Source organism: Urocitellus parryii, chromosome 1 (assembly GCF_045843805.1).
Source record: "Urocitellus parryii isolate mUroPar1 chromosome 1, mUroPar1.hap1, whole genome shotgun sequence".
Lineage (NCBI taxonomy): Eukaryota > Metazoa > Chordata > Mammalia > Rodentia > Sciuridae > Urocitellus > Urocitellus parryii.
In genome coordinates, this window is record NC_135531.1 from 245511848 (window position 1) to 245536400 (window position 24553).

Sequence of the window (24553 nt, forward strand, 5' to 3'; positions counted from 1 at the left end):
AAAATCAATTAAAAAAAAGAAATACAAATGGTCAACAAATATGGGAAAAAATGTTCATCGTAAAAGGAATTTTACAAAAAGAATCCCACAAAAATAGATTCAAACAAGGGGTAGAGAGGAAGGAATAAAGGGAGAACATGAAGAAATACTGGGGATGAAATCTGCCAACTTTTGGTATATCCATATATGAGTATGCCATAATGAATCCTGTATTTATATATAGTTATAATGCACTAATTAAAATAATAATGATGACAGAAGGGAGACCAGTAGATTAAAGCAAGGGGATCACGGGAATGGGGGTGAGGAGGGCAGTGAAAAGGAAGGTACAGAGGAATAAGATTGATCAAAATATGTTCTGTGCATGTATGAAAATGGCATAATGAATATGACAATTATGTATAATTACAATGTACCAATAAAGGTAAATTTAAAAAATTCTACATAACAGTCAATGTATATATTTTATATCTGAGTTTTAGTAGTAATTTTATTTGTTTCAGGTAACTGGCATGAAATTAAAGCCTCTAGTATTCTAAGAGATCATAAATTGATAAAAAAAGACAAAGAACTCAAGAGGAAAATAGAGAAAAGATATAAACAGGAAATTCACAATCAAAAATATACAAATAACCAAAAAAAGTAGAAAAAATGCTCAAATTCCCTAGTAGCCCAACAAATGCAAACAGAAATAACAATGAAAAACAAATTGATCGATTAAACAAATACTATGGTACACATAGCTAGTGTTTTGGAGAAAGAAATTTTCCTTTGCTATTGACACAAATATAAAGTATCAAATATTCCTGGAAAGGACTAGCAACATCTACTAAAATGAAAACATAAAAATGCATTGATCCAGCAATCAATCCCACCTTCAGGAATCTATCCCATGGAAAGAAAAAGTAACAATAAATAAGAACATGCACACAATGAATAAGAATATGCATTGGTCATAATAGGAGAAACTAAAAGCAAAATGAATTATCTTTGAAGGAGGTAAAGATGAGAACAATGATGATTCATCTATACTATGAAAATTGTACGTCTTTGAATAAACTGTATCTATACCAGTCTAGTCATAGGGATTTCTGCAAAATACAGCGGTACATGTTTGTATATTTCTGCTAGGTATCTATGTATATGTATGTGGTAATTCAAATGCATGTGGTTATATGAGCATAAAACATTGAAAATACCCACTTAACTGATATCATGCATCTTTTGGTTGGGTTCATAGAAAGAAAGGCAAGCTAAGGAAAAGAAAGGTAGATAAGAATCAAGCAAAATAAAGAAAAAGACTGTACTTAAGAAGATTGTATGATTACATTTATGTATTTATATAAAATTACATATGCATCTGTACAAGAAAATTAGGGAGATGAAGATGATGAAATAGAGGAAGGCTAGCTATGCTTTCAGTTGCTCCATGCCTAAAGATTCAAGCAGCAAGAGCACTAATTCTCAATAAGGTGGATGAAGAAGGAATTCACTGAAACTCAATATCAAACAGGAAGAGTCTCAGAGACTCAGAAATTTGGGTGAACTGAACAAAAACACGAAAGAGTAGAGTGGAGCCAAGTAGTGGCAACAGAAGTGCTGGTTCGATGCAGAGGGGCAAGTAATACAAACAGACACACACAGCAGACAAATTTGTGATTAAAAAAAATTCCTGTTAGATTAGAAAAGCAGCCTGAACTTAGCTGATCCAGAGGCTCCACAGAGAACTGGTGTTTAAAAGTTATGTTTCTCAATTAGCAAGTGGAGAGCCAGGAGCCATCTTGAGGAGGCCATGCCACAACTTGCTGTAGAAGCTCAAATTGTAGCAAACATTGCCATACTGTCCTAGAAAGCACCTATCTTGACCTACAATGTACCCAGCAGATGAGTAAATGGACACAGAGAAGATTGTGCCCAAGGGTATTCAAGTCAGAAATGCAAAGGGGAGTGCAACTCACTCTCCCTTTGATTCTGGTGGCTCACAAGACCAGCTGAAGAGGATGAGGAAACTAACTGATCAGGCAGAATGAATCAGGGACTAAACCTGGGAAGGCAGTATTCTTGGGCAACAGAGTTTATGAGATTTGTGGAGAATTGACTGTCCTGCCCCAGGAATAGAATTCTAGGAAGGCTCCTGAGATACAGAATCCCAGCAGGTATAGCATCTGTCTTACCCTGGAGGTATGATGATCTAATCTCTCCAACAAGGATTCCACCCAACAAAGTCCATAAGGACTGATCAAACCTAAGTTCCAACCACTAGAACTTCCCTCTTAGAACTCTGCAGCAGCCCCACCCTGGGAGAGCACCTATCTGGTCTGTTAAGACAAAAATCCCAATTACAGTACTTCTCATTCTATCTTATACTGGTGGGTAGGAAAACTGAGAGTTATGTCACCACCTTCATCTTTAGGTCATTCAGTGGGTAGCTTGGTGAGCAAAACAAAAAGAGGTAGGGGTTAACAATCCCCAATCTTTTCCCCAGTACTCATTCTCTCTCTCCCAGTACATAGCCCAAGAAAAGAAAGAAACTTGGCAGTGGAAGTGGCCATCCATTCATCAACAATTTTGACCACCTCAGTGGAGACCATTTTTCATTAAGAATCATTGTTCCTATTTCTTTTCTTTTCCATTTTTATTTTTATTTTGGCATGTATGTGTTCTTGCTGCACTGATTTGTTAGTGGAGAATATATATGTATTCTCTCTCTCTCTCTCTCTCTCTCTCTCTCTCTATATATATATATATATATATATATGTTTGTTTGTATATATACAAACAAACAAACATTTACATACATGTACATATCTTCTTAGAATTTTTTTTGGTAATAGTTATTTTCCTTGTCTTTTGAGGGTTTGAGTATTTTGGTCTTTTTTTTTTTTTTGATTTGGTTTGGTTTTTGCTTGCTTATTTCTTCTGTACAGCCAACTTCTCTTGTTCTCTCCTCTCTTCCTTTACTTTATTTTTTCTGTTCTTTCTCCTTCTTTATAGCTATTAATTGCCACATCTCTTCTGCATTCTCTATTCATGTTTTGAACATTCTAAACTTTCTTTTACCTTCCTATAACATTATCTTTTCACTTAAAGAACTAAATTTTTACCATCTTTTCTAACTATTTGGTTTATGTAACTCCAGATCCCACCACTCACATGATTGCAGTTATTAGTACTGTGGATGACACAGTAGACAACTACTAATTAACATCAGACCTAGTTCACAGCTATTTATTGTTCTTGCTGTTGGCAATTGCTGACTCCACTGTTCCTGTTTTTGTGGTAATTAGTATTGTTGTTGTAGATGACACAGTAGGCACTGGATCCTTATTTTAATGCTGTATATTGTTTGCTTTGGTTGTTGTTATTCTTCATTTTCCCCTTTTCTGTGAGTTACTGGGAATCTACAGGGACACTACAAGTTAACAAGATAGACACACTGCTGCTGAACTAAATGCAGTCAAAAGACAACTCATCTTGATCCACACACAAAATAACCACAGTCAAACTTCAGCAATAATTTAATACAAAAAAAATAGAAGAAAGAAATAAAAATCCCAAACTGACAACCAGACCCCAAGGAAGAATAGCTAGGGGACGCTGTCAAGTCCCACCCATGGATATCCACTACTATAGCAAAAACAGACAAAATCAACACAAAGGTTGTAGAGACTACAACTACAATGGGTCTCAATCTACATGACTCTAGAACACTTTGGTAAAAAATAAAAACAAAAAGCCTGTGCCCTAAAAGGACCCACACATAAGAATGGGAAAGAAAAGCATCCTAACAGATGAGTAAAATTCAATACAGGAAACAAGAAATATGAAAACACAAGGTAACAAAATGTCTCCTAAAATTCATAATTCACCAGCAACTGACTTTAAAGATATTGAAGTAGATGAAATATCAGATAAAGAAATCAAAAGAATGATTATAAAAATGATCAATGAATTCTACCAGAACACAGAAAAACAACTGAGTGAATTAAGGAACACAGTACAGGATATGAATTGGAAACACAATGAGGAGGTAGAGATGTTGAAAAAGAACCAGACAAATATTGGGAAAAAAAAGACATTATAAATCAAATAAAATGTTCTGTTGAAAGGCTCCCTAACAGAGAAGACAATGCCAAAGACTGAATCTTAGAGTTGGAAGGCAGTGGCCAGCCTTGAACAGAAAATAAGTAACCATGATCAGAAAATACAAGAGTTCGGGGCTGGAGATGTGGCTCGGCGGTAGCACGCTCGCCTGGCATGCGTGCGGCCCGGGTTCGATCCCCAGCACCACATACCAACAAAGATGTTGTGTCCGCCGAGAAATAAAAAAATAAATGCTGGGGATTCTCTCTCTCTCTCTCTCTCTCTCTCTCTCTCTCTCTCTCTCTCTCTCCTCTCTCACTCTCTCTTAAAAAAAAAAGAAAATACAAGAGTTCTATGACAACATTAAGATTCCAAATTTAAGAATCACTATAATTGGAGAGAGTTGTAAGATAAAGGCTAATAAGATAGATATATATACTCTTCAGGGGAATAATAACAGAAAATTTTCCAAACCTAGAAAACAAGAGATGGACATCCAGATAGAAGATGCATTCAGAACACCAAACAGACATGATCAAAAAAGAACCTCTCCAAAACACATTATAATTGAAATACCTAATATACAGAAGAAGGATAGAATTTTAAAAGCCTCAAGAGAAAAAATGAAGGTCACATTTAGAGGCAAGCCAATTGGAATTATTTCTGTTTTCTCTGTACAAACTCTAAAATTCAGGAGGGCTTGGAATAATGTGTTAAAAGCCCTGAAAGAAATTAACTGTTAACCAAGATTGCTAAATCCAGATAATCTATCCTTCAGAATCCAAGAATAAGTAAAAACCTTCCAATGTAAACAGAAGTTAAAAGAATTTACAACTACTGGGCTGGGGTTGTATTTTAGTGGCAGAGCACTTGCCTAGCATGTGCAAGGTACTAGGTTCAATCCTTAGCACCACACAAAAATATATTATTTAACTACAAAAAAATATTTTTTAAAAAAGAATTTACAACTACTAAGCAAGCACTATGGAAAAAATTCAAGAAATACTTCAAACGGAACAAATAAAAACAAGTTCACAAATGGATGAATATGATTTTATGAGTAGCTAAGCAAATGGAAAACAGGACCAAATTAAATATTAGGAAAAAATCAAAATGACAGGAATTAATAAGAACATTTAATATAAATATTCTCAAGTCTCTAATTATAAGACATAGGATGGCAGAATGAATTAAAAAAACAAGACCCAACTATATGTGGTTTTCAAGAGACTCACCTTACAGGCAAGATGGCCACAGGCTTAAAATTAAAGATGGAAATTGATATAAATAGGCAGGCTGTAAATAAGCAGGAATAGCTACTGTCATATCTGACAAACCTGATTTCAAGTCAAAATTATTCAGAAGAGACAAAGAAGGTCACTTCATACTGGTAGAGGGAATAATTCAATAATATAACAATAGTAAATAATTATGCCCCAAACATTGGTGCACCTCATTATATGAAACAGACACTACTCAAACATTCAGATAAATCCCAGTACAATAATGCTGGCTGATTTCATCACACATCTCTCACCAATAAAAAGGTTAGCCAGATATAAACTTAGTAAAACTCTTTAGAACTAAAAAAAAATTATAAATCAAATTGAACTTAAATGACATCTATGGAATATTTCATCCAACAATAACACTTTCTTCTTAGTTGCTCATGAAAACTTTCTCCAAACTAGACCATATTTTAGGTCACAATGAAACTTTTAGCAAAAACAAAACCTGATATAATTCCTTCATCTTATCTGCTCATAATGGAATTAAAGTAGAAGTCAACACCTAAACACCCTACAAAAACTACATAACTACATAAACATATAGATTATAGATTGAATACACTTTTGAATGATGAATGAGTGATCCAAAAAATCAGGGGACACTATAAAGGTCTTTCTAAAAGACCTTTTTTAGCTATGAGTGCCTATATGGGAAAATCAGAAAAATCCCAAATAAAAATATATAATGCTACATCAAAGGGCAAGTTTATTGGATGATAAACAAAAATAAACCAATTTATTCTTGATAAACAAGAATAAACCAATTCTAAAATCAGTAAAAGGAATAAAATAATTGAGATAAAAGCCAAAATCAATGAAATTGAGAATAAAAAAAAAAACAATACAATGGATCAATGAAACAAAGAGTTGTTTCTTTGAAAAGAAAAACAAGATTGATAAGACTAACTAACCAAAAGAAAAAGAAGATTAAAATTAATCATAAAAAAGGAGAAATCACCAGACACTTCAGAAATCCAGAGGATCATTAGGAACTATTTTGAAAACTCATATTCCGATAAATTGGAAAACCTAGAAAAAATATGATCTGCTAAAAAAGGGGACACAAAAACAAACAAATAACTAGCAATAAAATAAAACAATTAAAAAAGCCTTCAACAACAACAAAAAGCCTAGGCCCAGATGGATTCTCAGCTGAATTCTACCAGGTCTTTAAAGAAGATGTACTACCAATGTTCCTCAAATTCTTTCATAAAACAGAAAGGGATGGAACACTTGTGAATTCATTCTATGAAGCCAGTATTACCCTCATACCAAAACCAGATAAGAAAACATCAAGGAAAGATAACTATAGACTAATATCACTGATGAAACTAGATGCAAAACCCCTTAATAAAATATTAACAAATCGTATTCAACAACGAATTAAGGTTGTATATCATGACAGTTTTAGTCAGCTTTTTTACTGCTCACACCCAAAGACCTGACAAAAACAATGAGAGGAAGAAAAAAGTTTATTTTGGGGATTATGGTTTCAGAAGTCTTAGTCTATAGATGGCTGACTCCATTGCTCCTGGCATCATACAGGAAGAGTGTGGTGGAGTAAAGTGGCTCAGGACATCACACCAAGAAGCAGAGAGAAAGTTTCACTCCACTCATCAAGGACAAAATTTTACACCAAAGGCATGCTCCCAGGAATCCACCTCCTTTAGCAACACCCTATCTGTCTACAGTTACCACCCAGTTAATCCCTATCAGGAGATTTTTATACTGATTAGGTTAAGACTCTCATAACCCCTTCATTTCATTTCTAAACTTTCTTGCCTTGTCTCACACATAAGCTTTTGGGGGGACACCTAATATCTATACCATAACAATGACCAAGTTTGTTTTTATCTCAGGGATGTAAGAATAGTTTAACATATACAAATTAATAAATGTAATTCACCACAAATATAGAATATGAAACAAGATACAGACGCCTACTCTCACCATTCCTATTCAATATAGTACTAGAAATTCTAGTCAGAGAAATGAGGGAAGAGAAGGCAATAACAGGAAAAAAACCAAAAAAAAAAAGGATGAAGTCACATTATAACTGTTTGCAGATAATATGATCCTATACTTAGAAGATACAAAAATCTCTACCAGAAGGCTACTAGAGCTAATAAACAAATCCAGCAAAGGTGCAGGTTATAAACCAATGATGAATCTAGTGAGAAAGAAATCATGAAAACAATTCCATTCACAATAGCCTAAAAAAAAAAACCCAGAAATAAATCTATCCAGAGAGATGAAAGAACTCTTAAAACTATGTAACAGCAAAGAAAAAAGAAGAATTGAAGAAAACACAAGAAGATTTTAAGACTTTCCATATTTATGCATAGGGAGAATAATATTGTTAAAATGGCTATACTACCAAAAGCAATATACAGATTCAAAGCAATCTCCATCAAAATACCAATGACTTTCTTCCCAGAACCAGAAAAAGTCCTAAAATGCATGTGGAAGAACAAAAGACCCATAATAGTTAAAACAATTCTAAGCCAAAAAAGCAATGCTGAAAGTCAACTCACAATGGATAAAGACTTAAGAATTAGGTCAGAAACTATAAAACTCCTAGAAAAAAAATGCATATGTGCAGGCAATGACTTTCTTTATAGGACCCCTAAAGCTCAAGAAATAATGCTAAGAGTTAATAAATGGCATCAAATTAAAAGGTTTTTGCACACAAAGGAAACAATTAAGATTGTGATGAGACAACCTACAGAATGGGAGGAAATCTTTGCTAACTGCTCTTCTGAAAGAGAATTAAGATCCTGAATATATATGGAACACAAAAACTTAACACAAAAATAATCCAACTAATAAATGGGCAAATGAACTAAACAGATACTTCTCAAAAGAAAAAATACAATTGGCCAACAAATATATGAAAAAAAATGTTCATCATTAGCAATTAGAGAAATGCAAATAAAAACTATACTGAGATTTCATCTCACTCCAGTTAAAATGGCATCCATCAAAAGTACAAATACTAAATACTAGAGAAGATATGGAGAAAAATTAACACTTTTACACTATTGGAGAGACTATAAATTAGTACAACCACTATGGAAATCGGTACGGAGTTTCCTCAAAAGACTAGGAATGAAACTACCATATGACCCAGCTATATCATACCTCAGTATTTATCCTAAAGAATTAAAATCAGCATACTATAGTGATACATACATATCCATGTTTTAACAGCACAATAGCTAAACTATGGAACTAGCCTGGGTGCCCACCAATAAATGAATGGATAAAGAAAATGTGGCATATATACACAATGGAGTTTTATTCAGCCATAAAGAGGAATGAAGTTATATCATTTGCAGGAATATGGATGGAACTTGAGAACATCATGTTAAGTGAAATAAGCCAAATTCAAAGTCAAGGTTGTATGTTTTCCTTTAGATATAGGAGCTAAAGAAAAAAGGAAAAGAAAGATGGGGAGGGAAACATGAAAATTGAAAGGAGATCAATAGAGTAGAAAAGGAACCCAGGGGAGGGAGGAGGAAAAGGGAGATGAGTAATACTGGGGAATAATATTGGCCAAATAATATTGCTATATTGTGTGCATGAATGAATATTTAACAATGAATCCTACTATTATATACAACTATAATAAACCATTTTAAAATATGAAAAAAGAAATTAAAATTTGTTAAAGGAAGAAAGGAAAAGAGAGATGGAGTATGAAAAGAAAGGGGCCTTAGACCCCATAAACTCAAAAAGCAATCATGTTATATGTGGAAAAATTGAGGCTTAGGGAGAACCAGTCTGTGATCTGATAGAGACATAGCTAGGCAAGCTGGAATGGCTTCACTTTGTGGAACCTGCCTCTGGAGTAAGATGGGGGTTAGGTACTTCATGTGCCCATAGAATCTGATGTTATAAGTTCAGAGAAGTTAGTTGGCCAGGCCCCAGAGGATATGTACAGAGGGTTTCCAAGGCCAGGGACTCACCATCTGTACTTCTGTAACACACATATACTTAGTGTGGTTCTAAAGGAAGTGGCTTTCCCTTGGCTGTTCTATCGGAGGCAGAGTAACATACTCATTTATTGTGCCCCTATGCAATAAAACCCTGAAAACTCTGGAGAGCAGGTTACGTGTAAGCAAGCAGGGCCTGTGGTTGGGGTGGTGAGGGTAGGCTTGCCAGACCACCCTTGTACTCCAGCTTTGGAAACTAGGGTGCCATCTCACCTATCATAAGGGTAGGGGCAGATACAGGTTTTGGAAAACCTGAAGAGATGTCCTTTGTAAGAAAAATAATATAAATCTACATTTGGTTTTGCAAATTTTAAAAATATACATGCATGTGAGTATATTACCAGAATGCTTCCCAGGTCCTTAGAAGGGGACTGAAATGCAGGGGATGGTGAAGTTGAAGGTCCAGCATAGCATGTTGAACCCTTCTCTTTACCCTAAGGGGCCAAGTTCTTTTTCTCCACCAACAACTATCAATCCGGCTTCACATTCAGCTGCCAAACACTCTGCGTCACACAGCCAAAACAAGAGCTGGGAGACAGGCCATGTTTCCCAGCAGTCATCCTGGACTTCACCTCACGTCACTCACTTGGGCAATAGTCACCAGGTTTCCACATGCGTTAAAGGATTGTAACGATTAAAGTTCTGTGTAATCTAAACAAAGTATGACAATTCAGCCTCTTATCTGTAATTATCCTTAAAGTACTTGTGGTATTCAACTAAGGAAGAAGGGCAGAACTGGGTTAGAAAAAAAAGGCAATACTCACTCTATGTATGTCTATATTGTGTACTTAAAACCAGGTTTGAATACTTTGAATATTTACCTTGTATTTGTAATTCATGTTTTAATTTGCAGTTTAACTAATAAAAGAAATAATTAAGATGTGATACAGGGCTGGGGTTGGGGCTCAGTAGTAGAGCACTAGCCTAGAACATGGGAGGCCCTGGGTTCGATCCTTAGCACCACATAAAAATAAATAAAATAAAGGTATTGTGTCTAACTACAACTAAAAAATATTTAAAGAGAGATGTGATACAAATAACTTTTATCTCTCTTTTAAAAACCTCAATAAATCCAGAAATAAATACTCACTTAAAAGTACTGTGCCACAAATCTAGCACAGCCAGCATCGTGGGATTCATTGCATTCAAGTGATCCCTAATATAACTACTTGCAGCTAAAAAAGATGTTCTCCAAGGTTTTGGCAGAATTTCCATCCTGAAAACAAAGAGAAAATATTTAATTACTTATTTTTAATAATCAAGAGAAAGTATTGGGCTAGAGTATAGCTCAGTGATAGAGCGATTGCCTAATATTCATAAGACCCTGAGTTCAATCCCCAACACAGCAAAAAAAAAAAAAAAAAGAAAGAAAGAAAAGAAGTATGTTTACAATAAATGCAAATTTTTAGCAATAATTATTTGCTTTTAATAAAAATATATCACCTAATAAATAATACAATATTCAATTATTTTTAAAAATAGATACAGGGTATACTCTATATGGCTTAGTATAATTTCATTATAATAATGATTATCCAACTAAATTTTAATCTTTAGCACATAAATTAATTTTTGTCTGTAAATACTTGATCTGATTGAGTCTACAAATAACTTACAATGATATCTTTGTAGCCAGATATCTTTCATATGTGAAAAAACTCTGTTAATTTTAGGGTATACAACATTTGGATTTTGCCTTTATTTTTAAAATGTTTTAAGGACACAGTCCAACTTGCCCGTGGAAATTCCCTTGAACATTATCATCTGTTAACGTGTAAAGAACATTTTCAAATCACAGATATCCTTTAACATTCTTTTTTTTCTTTCTTTTTTTTATTGTTGGTTGTTCAAAACATTACATAGTTCTTGATATATCATATTTCACATTTTGATTCAAGTGGGTTATGAACTCCCATTTTACCCCGTATACAGCTTGCAGAATCACATCAGTTACACTTCCATTGATTTACATATTGATATACTCATGTCTGTTGTATTCTGCTGCCTTTCCTATCCTCTACTATCCCCCCTCCCCTCCCCTCTTCTCTCTCTACCCCCACTACTGTAATTCATTCCTCCCCCTTGTATTATTTTTCCCTTTCCCCTCACTTCCTCTTGTATGTAATTTTGTATAACCCTGAGGGTCTCCTTCCATTTCTATGCAATTTCCCTTCTCTCTCCCTTTCCCTCCCACCTCTCATCCTTGTTTAATGTTGGTCTTCTTCTCGTGCTCTTCTTCCCTAGTCTGTCCTTAGTTACTCTCCTTATATCAAAGAAGACATTTGGCATTTGTTTTTTAGGGCTTGGCTAGCTTCGCTTAGCATAATCTGCTCTAATGCCATCCATTTCCCACCAAATTCTATGATTTTGTCATTTTTTAATGCAGAGTAATACTCCATTGTGTATAAATGCCACATTTTTTTTTATCCATTCATCTATTGAAGGGCATCTAGGTTGGTTCCACAGTCTTGCTATTGTGAATTGTGCTGCTATGAACATCGATGTAGCAGTGTCCCTGTAGCATGCTCTTTTTAGGTCTTTAGGGAATAGACCGAGAAGGGGAATAGCTGGGTCAAATGGTGGTTCCATTCCCAGCTTTCCAAGAAATCTCCATACTGCTTTCCAAATTGGCTGCACCAATTTGCAGTCCCACCAACAATGTACAAGTGTACCCTTTTCCCCACATCCTCGCCAGCATCCTTTAACATTCTTAACTGAAGACCCATTTGTTCTGTAACTCCAATGATTAAAATAATCATCCTTTAGATATTAAATATATGCCATCTTTATCTTTCAGAATACAGATGGTTCCCAACTTACAACAGTTGGACTTAGGATTTTTCAGCTTTATGATGGTGCAAAAGCAATACACATTCAGTAGAAAATGGACTTTGAATTTTGAATTTTTCCAGGATTGGCAATATGCCACAGCAATAATAGTTTCTCATGATGTTGGGCAGTAGCAGGGCACTGCAGCTTACAGCTAGCCATGCAATGAGGAAGGTAAACTGTGGAACACAGCAGACTATGTTGGTAAGCTATGATGTTCAATAGGTAGGCATATTAAATGTGTTTTCATCTTACAGTATTTTCAAGCCTCTGTATATTTCAATATCCATTTTTTACTATAATGTTTTATTCTAACGGATTTTAAACAGTTTGTCCTGTTTTGCTCCATAGTAAGATTAATTTAGCTTTAAGGTGTGATTGCAATACCTCCTATATAATTATGAAGGATAATTCTTGTCTTTCCCCAGGAGAACAGATGTTCTCCATAGAAAATAAGTGGCTACTTGATGTTTTCTTCTTTTTTTTTTCTTTTTATTTTCTTTCTTTTTTGGGGGGAACATTTTTAATTAAAAAAAAAGAAAGTAAAACTGAATTGCTTCTTAATTATATAAGTCCCATTCTTCAAACTATTTAAGAGATTTATTCCTAAATGTCAATTAGTTTTAAGGGAAAATATACAGCAAGTGAATTTTCCTATTATATGGTCTATAATTTAATCCATGTACTAAATTAAGACATTCTATATATGCATATTTTCTTTTTAAAAATTTTTTGAGTTTTTAATTGATTTTTTATAAAAATAAATGACAGTGGAATGCATTACAATTATTGTTACACATATACAGCACAATTTTTTATATCTCTGGTTGTATACAAAGTAGGTTGACACCAATTCGTGTCTTCATACATGTACTTTGGATAATGATGTCCATCACATTCCACCATCCTTGCTAATCCTTGCCCCCTCCCTTTCCTTCCCACCCTTCTGCCCTATCTAGACTTCATCTATTCCTCCCATGCTCCCCCTCCCTACCCCACTATGAGTCAGCCTCCTTATATCAGAGAAAACATTTGGCATTTGTTTTGGGGGGATTGGCTAACTTCACTTAGCATTATCTTCAACAATGCCAATATTTACCTGCAAATACCATGATTTTATTCTCTTTTAATGCTGACTAATATTCCATTGTGTATATATGCCACATTTTTTTTATCCATTCATCCACTGAAGAGCATCTAGATTGTCTCCACAGTTTAGCTATTGTGAATTTCGCTGCTATAAACATTGATGTGGCTGTGCCCCAGTAGTATGCTGTTTTTAAGTCTTTTGAGTATAGTCTGAGGAGAGGGATAGCTGGGTCAAATGGTGGTTCCATTCCCAGATTTCCAAGGGATCTCCATACTGCTTTCCATACTTATGCATATTTTCTACAGGTTCCCAAATGTGTTTTTGTGAAAGTTATCATCAAGCTTTGATACCCCACCACATCTGAAGCCTTTCACTACTTGCTGTGGAGACACAAAGACATTTCAGGTTCTCTCCACCATCTAAGTGTACATCTGTCCATGTGATTAATCATCTGTCCATCTATTCATCAATTTGTAAATGTAACATACTATAGTTTAAATACATCAATAAAGATCATAATAAAAATTAGTAAATATACGAAATATATACATACACATATGTAATTATCTAATGCATATGTTTAGATATAAATTATACACATGTGTATGAGAAAATATGACATGTAAATATATTATATAAACATAAACAGTCACATAAAATCAATATTCTTAGAGAAACTTGACCACTTACTCAGCACGATGGGGTGGAAGTTCAATTGTCTTTTTATCATCTTCTTTTTCTCTAGGGTCTTTTAAAACAAAATCAACTAGAAGAAAATTGTAAAGTTTTTATAAATAACCTTATATTAATTATGCATTTACAAAACTAATTACAAGCAATTATAAAACTAATTCTATTAAAATTAATCAATTAAATTAAAGTTTTTAATAATAAACAATCTTTGTACTTATGAAGAAAATTTTTATAACTTATGATTACAATCAGATTTGCATCTTTGAGAATATCTGTTCTCTTTCTTAACAATGTGTCCCTGTTCTTTCATTTGAAAATGATAATTGTTTTTAATATTACATTGTCCTTTATAGCTTTTTCACCAAAAGTATTCTTATTGAATTGAAGCTCATCAAAACAGAGTAGTTTTCTTTCACTGTAGAAAGGAACATATCAACTTTTTAAAATTTGTCTTTTTAGTTTATTTTATTTATACATGGTACTGAGACTCAAACCCAGTGCCTCACACATGCTAGGCAAGCACTCTACCACTGAGCCACAACTTGTTCTCTTGTTCAGTTCAAACTTGTTGTCTTTTAAATAGCATAAGGGCGTAAAACTATCTTATTATAAGATCAGTCAAATAAACTTAAAATCAGTCAAATAACCTACTTCTGCTTTTTTTTCCAGTGGTCTTTAAATCACAAATACCAATTCTCTTGCCTGTCTTTCAAGAATCTCTTTATAAAATGCAAATATGCCATTACCACCTTGCTTAAAATTCTTCAGAGCCTGTTCATTACCGTCAGTTGCTTTAAAAAGAAATGTAAGACTTCAGATAGTGTCCCCTTCCCAAAACACATGCTATACTTTTTGGTCACCAAAACTGCCATAGCTTGTACCATTTCCTGAGACAAACATGTTCTCGAGAACACATTCCTTATCCTTCAAGATTCAGTTCAGGGGCCTCCAGAGTCCTTCCTAACAAGTTGGGGTAATATCTTCTCCCTTACGTCCTCTGTCTGTCTTCTTATAGCACTTACTACTGTGCTTTATAGCTCAGTGATTTGTTCATCTCCCTCATTATACTATTTGGCTCTTTATATTACCAAGATACTCAATAAAAATCAAATGCAATGAATGATCTGGGAACACTTTTGGGAAGTGTTCAGGGAAGTGTTCCCAGGTCACCCCAAAGTGTTGTGATGTCTCCAACTTTGAACAGAGCATCAGTTATACCAGTTTTATTACTGCAACCAACTGGGGAACCTTTTTTAGAAGTATGGATTCCAAGGTCCCATCTCCAAGCATTTTAATTCAGGTTGGACCAGAAATCTGTACTTCAAAAATGATTCTTAAGATGTTCAGACTTAGGGTTAATCTATTGGTGTATACTATGAGTCAATGATTCTTTTTTATGTAAAGGACCAGATTATAAATATTTCCAACTCTGTGGGCCTCAAGGTCTCTGTTACAACTACTCAACTACGCAACTCTGCTCTCATAGCTCAAAAGCAAACACAATGTGAAAATAAATGAATGTGGCTGTGTTTTAATAAAACTTGATTTATAAATACAGGCAATGGCCAGACATGGCCTCTGGGCCCTGGCTTTCCAATTTTTGGTCCATAGCAATAATGTAATCATGTAAATTTATGACATCATTAATATTAATGTTCATTATTAATGTTTAAATTTTTAGGTTATTATATATATATATATATATATATATATATATATATATATATATATATATATATATTTATCTCTTACACTTATACCAAGAGATCCTTGAAGGAAGGAACCATTTTGAAGAGAGAGACTAACTCCTTAGGTGTCCAATGCCTTGCATAAATTAGATACTCAATAAATATTTTGAGGGATCGAAATTAAGGTTTTATAATTTTCTTCAGTGATATCCTTTATTGAGAGTATGCATTACTACAAACAGAAAGACTAATTTTTAAAATTGCTTGTTGGAATTCATTATAAAAGCTGCCTAAGATTTTATGTAACAATATAGGAAACAACATAATTAATATAGTAAATAATTTCAATTATAAGTGTTAAACTTCAATTAAAAATTATCTTTAACATAATACATATTCAAATTAGAAAGCAAAGAGTAATCCCAATTTACCTATGGATTTCTTTACACTAAGAAGATAATCCTCTCTCATTTCATCAGATAATGCCGTTATACTGTCAGTGAGAACTTTCAGATGTTGTGGGACTAAATTCAATACATGTTCTAACCAAGAATCTTCCATTGGTGCTACGTGGTCCGTATCAATTCCATGGTGAATATAATAGTAATATCTCTACAAAGAGGAGAGAAGAAAAACACAGGTGGTATTACAAAAAAAGAACAATGTTTGTCAAAATGCAAAACCATTGAGAAAAATTCAAGTTTTAGAAGAACTAAGTTTTTATAAATTATAAAGAAGTATTGTGTGTAATTCATGGAAGCATTATTTGAGATCTCTTAAATTCAAAATACATGTGCTATTTCATGAAAATTAAAGCTCTTATTTCAATTCACAAATATACTATTAATCATCACATTATATTACCAAATATATGATGCACTTAAAGTCTATGCTAAATTAGAGTTTAGTGCTTCATAAATGTTTTAAAATGTTAAATTTTGTCCTGTTATTATTGATAATCAAAAGTAGATATTAAAAGCTGCAAGCAAATCAGTATCCCTACATAGTAATTCCAAAAATATTATACAATAGGATTTAGAAAATTTCTAATTGACCTATTAATAATCTATATTATAATTTTAGAACTTCTATTATATGTGTTCATAAAATATTTATTTAAAAACCTGGGGTTATTTCTCTAAAAATGAAATTAAACTTTAATATATTTTCACAAGTATTTACGTGGCACTTATTAGAAAAAAATTAAACCTCAACTTTAAATTAGCACTATTACATTATTTAATATCCACATTTTAAAAATTATTATGTATTGGTATACTTGAAGAATTACTATTTCTAAAGATAGTCGATATACTTCATAAATGTACACTATATAATAGATAATTTCTCATAAAATAATACAAAGCATGTACCCTATACATAACTGAGGCTAACTTTAAGATGGCTAACAAGTAGATTTGAGTTTTTTGGTTTTGGTACCCACCCCCACCCCAGTACCAAAGGGGCACTTGACCACTGAGCCATATCCCCAGTCCATTTTTTATTGTTTATTTTGAGACAGGGTTTTGCTAAGTTATGTAGGGCCTTGCTAAGTTGCTCAGGCTGGCTTTGAACTCATGAGCCTTCTGTCTCAGCCTCTAGAGCCACTGAGATTACAGGGGTGTGCCACCGAGATTCTTTAATTGTAGTTTTAAGTGACAAAATAGAGAATGATTTCCTCCATTAATCCAATAGAGGCATTTTATGGAATTCTATATTTACTCCTAAATCCACAGAGCTCCACAAGGGAGGTTCACAGAATAATCTCAAAAATATAATAAAAGTATATTCAAGTGATTCCTTTATTTTTAATTCTACTGATAAAAGAACTAGCTTGTTACCAAGATGTCTTTTTCTATTGCAGAACTGGTCGCTTTGGGAACTGTGGTTTCATCAGGGGTAGCCAAGTCTAAAACATCATCTTGCTGCCTGAAAAAATGATAAACACAATATTGAAAAAAAATATAAAGGGCAGTTATAACATGAAACAATATTAAAAATACCAGGACTATTTTCTATTAGTGAAAAAAAGCATTGCTAAACATTTTATAAATGGTATATATATTTATTTGGTACCATATTCCCCCCAAAATACTTTCTTCATATTCATGAAGAGACAATTGTATAGGAAGTGATTTCCAATAGCTAATTCAAAAGCCATTCCCTTTTTTATGGCTTTTACTCATTCTCCTTCATTACTCCAAAATCAAGCTCGCTCTCTCTATTTGCAAAGCAAGGTAATTTATAAATATGGGTTTTAATGGAAGCACTGATAGAAAGAATTTAAAATGCTCTTTTGCAAAAGAAACAGATACGTACTTCAAAAGGAGTTTTCTCATATTTCTAGAGAACTACAAGTTAGCAAGAAGTGACATGGAAGCTCAAATGTTCAGATGTATTTTTATTGGATATGTGCTCATATAATACCATTATGTTTACAACTATAACATAATAGAAAATCTATGCCAAGATATGAGCCACATTTTGTGATTTTTTTTTCCTGTGGATCCACTGTACAGAAAGGCATAGTTCAAATCCTCAAGAAAAATAAGTTTTTCTGGAATAGCATTAACCTGTTTAGCATCAGGTATATCATTCTCTGGATCTCAAGTTTGTCTGAGATGGATCCAAGGCAGTGATGCTGTATTTAAAAAAAAAAAAAAAAAAAACTTCCCACTAACAATCTGGTGAATGGAGACTGGAGGTTACAGAATACCCAAGCTACCAAACTAAAGAACGAACCTTTTAATTCATCTGTTGCAAATCCAGGAATCGTGTGTGTGTGTGTGTGTGTGTGTGTGTGCGCGCGCGCGCGCAATTTTACCCTTATTCTTTTAAATCATATGAGCAAAAAAAGTCAAGTCTTTAGGTGATTGTTCAGTTTAATTCAATACATCACAAGTGCTCAAAAAATGTTTATCAAGGGAGGGAATGTGAACATTAAAAGTACCTTGAGATCTTCAAGGTATTCAGTAGTTAGAAGAATTGCTTATTTTAACCACAAAGATAATCTCATTACATTATTGACTGCACAGAAAAGAGGAACTAATACAACAATAAGATTCCAGGCATCAGGAAATCTGGATTCACACTCTACTATTAAAGTTCTTGGGGTTTTTTTAATGAATTTTAATACCTGCTGGGTTTTTAAGTGGTAGAAATGTTTATATTACTTACCTTGATGATTCCTGAGAATCAAACATACTTCATCAACTATGTAAATAATGCCTACCTAGAGAGATGCAGAAAGACCAGGGAAAGGGAAGAGGAAAAACACTAGATTTGTATGATCTACTGCAGAAATTCTTATAGTCAGGGTAAAGATTCTTTCAACTCTACAACTCTATGACTCTTTCATTCTAAGGTTATTGTCATTATTGTCAAGATTCTGCTCATGGGCAACAATGAAAAGAAAAGCTTTTTCTTGATCACATATTTCAGGCTTTCAACATTTTCTCATATATTATCTCTCACATCCATTGTTAAAATAACAATGACATGAGCCCAACATGGCCACCGGCGAAGAGGCAGCACATTGAATGCCTCCGTGGTAAGGGGATCAGAGAGACTCATTAATACACCCACATGCGTCAGGCTGAGAAACTTCAAGCAAAATTCCACTGAAAGGAGACCTACCGGGAACTAGTAAGTTTAATTGGAGGTGTCTGCTTGTCACAGACTACTGAATCTCGGCAACGCAGAGCAGGGGCACAGCCCCGCCAGCCACCGCCAAATGGCTGCTACTCACTCGTAGCAGCAATCTTAGGAGCGGGCGTGGCCTGCCTGGGCCCACACCGGCCGGCTCCGTGATCCACCACCAGCCGCTGCTGGGTGGCTGCAGCCCACACGTTGCAGCGAACGTAGGAGCAGACATTGACCACCTGGGCCCCCGCCGCCCGGTTCTGTGAACTGCAGCCGGCCGCTGCTCACACGTGGCAGCAATCTTAGGAGAGGGCAGGCCTGCCTGGGCCCACACCGGCCTGGCTCTGTGAACCGCTGCTGGCCGCTGCCAGACGAGCTGCCCACAGGGTGCACCGAGCTTAGGAGTGGGCGCGGCCTGCCTGCATAAAAATTGGAAAAGATGAACTTAAATTATCACTATTTGCAGATGACATGATTCTATACATAGAAGACCCAAAAGGGTCTACAAAAAAACTACTAGAACTAATAAATGAATTCGGCAAAGTGGCAGGATATAAAATCAACACGCGCAAATCAAAGGCATTTCTGTATATCAGTGACAAAACTTCTGAAACGGAAGTGAGGAAAAACACTCCATTCACAATATCCTCAAAAAAAATAAAATACTTGGGAATCAACCTAACAAAAGAGGTGAAAGATTTATACAATGAAAACTACAGAACCCTAAAGAGAGAAGTAGAAGAAGATCTTAGAAGATGGAAAGATATACCCTGTTCATGGATAGGCAGAACTAACATCATCAAAATGGCGATATTACCAAAAGTCCTCTATAGGTTTAATGCAATGCCAATCAAAATCCCAATGGCATTGCTTGTAGAAATAGATAAAGCAATCATGAAATTCATATGGAGAAATAAAAGACCCAGAATAGCAAAAGCAATTCTGAGCAGGAAGTGTGAATCAGGTGGTATAGCAATACCAGATTTCAAACTATACTACAGAGCAATAGTAGCAAAAACAGCATGGTACTGGTACCAAAACAGGCGGGTGGACCAATGGTACAGAATAGAGGACACAGAGACTAATCCACAAAGTTACAACTATCTTATATTTGATAAAGGGGCTAAAAGCATGCAATGGAGGAAGGATAGCATCTTCAACAAATGGTGTTGGGAAAACTGGAAATCCATATGCAACAAAATGAAACTGAATCCCCTCCTCTCACCATGCACAAAAGTGAGCTCAAAATGGATCAAGGACCTGGATATCAAATCAGAGACTCTGCTTATGATAGAAGAAAAAGTTGGCTACGATCTACATATTGTGGGATCAGGCTCCAAATTCCTTAACAGGACGCCTATAGCACAAGAGTTAACAGCAAGAATCAACAAATGGGACTTACTTAAACTAAAAAGTTTTTTCACAGCAAGAGAAACAATAAGAGAAGTAAATCGGGAGCCTACATCATGGGAACAAATTTTTACTCCTCACACTTCAGACAGAGCCTTAATATCCAGAGTATACAAAGAACTCAAAAAATTAGACAATAAGACAACAAATACCCCAATCAACAAATGGGCCAAGGACCTGAACAGACACTTCTCAGAGGAGGACATACAATCAATCAACAAATACATGAAAAAATGCTCACCATCTCTAGCAGTCAGAGAAATGCAAATCAAAACTACCCTAAGATACCATCTCACTCCAGTAAGATTGGCAGCCATTAGGAAATCAAACAATAACAAGTGCTGGAGAGGATGTGGGGAAAAGGGTACTCTTGTACATTGCTGGTGGGACTGCAAATTGGTTCAGCCAATTTGGAAAGCAGTATGGAGATTCCTGGGAAAGCTGGGAATGGAACCACCATTTGACCCAGTTATTGCCCTTCTTGGTCTATTCCCTGAAGACCTTAAGAGAGCGTACTACAGGGATACTGCCACATCGATGTTCATAGCAGCACAATTCACAATAGCTAGACTGTGGAACCAACCCAGATGCCCTTCAATGGATGAATGGATTAAAAAAATGTGGCAGTTATACACCATGGAGTATTACGCAGCTCTAAAAAATGACAAATTCATGGAATTTGCAGGGAAATGGATGGCACTAGAGCAGATTATGCTTAGTGAAGCCAGCCAATCCCTAAAAAACAAATACCAAATGTCTTCTTTGATATAATGAGAGCAACTAAGAATAGAGCAGGGAGGAAGAGCAGGAAGAAAAGATTGATATTAAACAGAGACACGAGATGGGAGGGAAAGAGAGAGAAAAGGAGAATTGCATGGAAATCGAAAGAAACCCTCATTGTTATAAAAAAACTACATAAAAGAGGTTATGAGGGGAATTGGAAGAAAAAACAAGGAGAGAAATGAATTACAGTAGATGGGATAGAGAGAGAAGATGGGAGGGGAGGGGAGGGGGGATAGTAGAGGATAGGAAAGGTAGCAGAATACAACAGTTACTAATAGGGCATTATGTAAAAAGGTGAATGTGTAACTGATGTGATTCTGCAATCTGTATTTGGGGTAAAAATGGGAGTTCATAACTCACTTGAAACTAATGTCTGAAATATGATATGTCAAGAGCCTTGTAAGGTTTTGAACAACCAATAAAAAAAAATAATAATGACATAATTATCCTCACTTCACAAGAAACTGAATGTCATGGAGATTAAATGACTACCTCTTGGTCATACAGCTAATTAAGTACTAAAATAAGGATTTGCTCAACAATATATACCTCCAAACAGCCATGCTCTTTCCAATAGAACAACATTCCAATTACAAATAAAACAAGCAATACAGGAGACACTCAAGTTGGTTAAAGATAAAGTAGGATATACTTTATATCTCAAAGATGAAAATAAAAATATTGATTTTCTTCTTCTTTATAAAAATTAATCAAGACTTTTGGTTCAAGAAGATAGCATGAATGTACCGTTTTTCAGTTTCACCCTGAAAATGGTAGTAAAATGATTTTAAGCCATAATTGAGAAGAGATTTAGAAGTCATCAGTTGAAGGAATATTTCTGGAACATGAAAAGAAGACAGAGGACAGAAGGAAATCCTTTAAGATACCACAGTCATGCAGGAAGGAAAGCTGTCTGCCTGCAGACCCCCAAAAGGCCCTGGTCTTGGAGTCAGCAGGAATCCAGGAAGGAAATGAGTAGGAAGAATGAAAACCAGGAGGTTATTTGAATAGCTAGCTAATACCAGTAAATTAGGCAATGTAATGCAAAGGAACACATTCCCAAAGGCAACAAACATGACTAAAAAAGACAGGGAAAGTAGGAACAGATCTCTATCAAGTAAACTAATTAGTAATTAATAAATTTCCCATAAAGAAACATTCAGGTCCAAATGTCTTCATTAATGAATTCTATCAAACAAGGAAGAAATACCAATTCCACACAAACTCAGAAAATAGAAAAGGTAAGAACACTTTACCAATTCATTTTGTGAGACCAATAGAAACCTGATCTCAAAGACATGACAATAAAATTACAGGCCTATATTATTCACAAATACAAATGAAAAAAATTAGCAAATAAAATTCAACAACATATTAAAGATTATTCACAATGACTAAAAAGAATGCAAGGTTACTTTAGGATAGGAAAAGCAAATAATATAATATACCATATATTGATAGAACAAAAGCCAAAAGCCAAATGACCTTCTATCAATAGACACAGAAAAAGCACTGGACAAAAGTCTATTACCATTCATGAAAAAACTCTCAAAAAACAAGGAAAGAAAGGAAACTTCCTAAACTTGATAAAAGTTATCTTCTATTTTCATTTACATATTTATTTTGTCCATGTTCCCATTTTATGTGTTCTTTTAAATTTAGTTTTTAATTTTTATTATAAATTAAAAAGTTATAGTTCTGTCTATTTGGTGGTAAAAGTGATATTATGATTTATAAATGCAGTGTGTAATACATAAATCAAGCCAAGTAACATATTCATCAACTCAAGTACTTATTTTTTGTAGTGAGCACACTTGAAGTTTACTCTTCTTTCAGTGATTTTGAAATGGACATTATAGTATTATCTACCATATTTCCCACACTATGTAAAGATTCTCAAAGGAAAAAAAATTCTCTCCTCCTGCCTAATTGAAGCATTGTATCCTTTGACCACCATCTCCCCATTTCCCACCCCATCCCTACCACTTGGTAACCATGATTCTATTCTCTGCTTCATGAGTTCAACCATTTTGCATTCCACATGCAAGTGAGAACATGTGGTATCTGTCTTTCTATGACTGACTTTCGCTTAGCCAGTTCTTGAAAGCCATCTATGTAATTGTAAATTACAATTTCCTTCATTTTTAAAAGGCTGAATAGTATCCCATTGGGCGCGCGTGCACGTGTGTGTGTGTGTGTGTGTGTGTGTGTGTGTGTGTGTATGACATCTTTTTATCCAATCATCTGTTGATGGACACTTTAGTGTCCATAACTTTAGTGTCCATAACTTGGTTCTTGTGAATAGTGCTACAATGAACAAGAGAGTGCAAGCATTTCTTCAACATACCAATTTCAAATCTTTTGGATAAATACCCAGAAGTGGAATTGCTAGAGCAATGGTAATTCTATTTTCAGTTTTTTGAGAATTTTCTATACAGTTTCCCGTAATGACTATACTCATTTACATTTCCACTAATGGCATTCAAGGATCCCCTTTTCTCCACTAAGGGAATCTTAAATATTTGCAATTAAGATCTCACATAATTGTGAAAGACTGAATGCTTTAACTCTCAAGACAAGGAATTCCATTCTCAGGAGTTATTTTCAATAATGAGCCAAAGAACCTAACAAGTATAAAAAGGAAAGAAAGAGAAAAGAAAAGCAACCAGATGGAAAATGAAGAAGTAAAATCATTTTTGGTGCAGACAGCATAATCATACATATTATGGTTTAGAAATGAGGTGTCCCTCAAAAGCTCACGTATGAGAAAATGCAAGAAGGTTTAGAGGTGAAATGATTGGGTTATGAAAAGTCTTAACATTTCAATGTGATAATACCCTGATAGGAATTAACTGAGTGGTGACTATAGGCTGGTAAGGTGTGGATGGAAGAGGTCATGCCTTTGGGGAATATATTTGTTAAGTTGAGCTTAGTCTCCCTGCTTTCATGCTGAGATGTTATGAGTTGTTCTTCCCTCCACCACCCTCTTCCACCATGACTTTCCACCTCACCTCAGAGCTCCACGGAATGGTGCCAGCCTTTTATGAACTG

The 24553-nt window shown here is 34.7% G+C and overlaps 1 protein-coding gene across 1 annotated transcript in view; it reads right to left on the reverse strand.

Annotated features, from left to right (window-relative positions):
* The window catches only part of Dnah7 (dynein axonemal heavy chain 7), a 282698-nt gene that overhangs the window by 247376 nt on the left and 10769 nt on the right, over positions 1–24553 (reverse strand). Inside the window, exons 4-7 of the mRNA XM_026408842.2 lie at positions 17509–17596; positions 16099–16279; positions 13977–14052; positions 10458–10583 (exon numbers count right to left, since the gene is read on the reverse strand). Of these exons, the coding sequence (XP_026264627.2) occupies positions 10458–10583; positions 13977–14052; positions 16099–16279; positions 17509–17596 (471 nt within the window). The remainder of the gene's footprint in view (positions 1–10457; positions 10584–13976; positions 14053–16098; positions 16280–17508; positions 17597–24553) is intronic.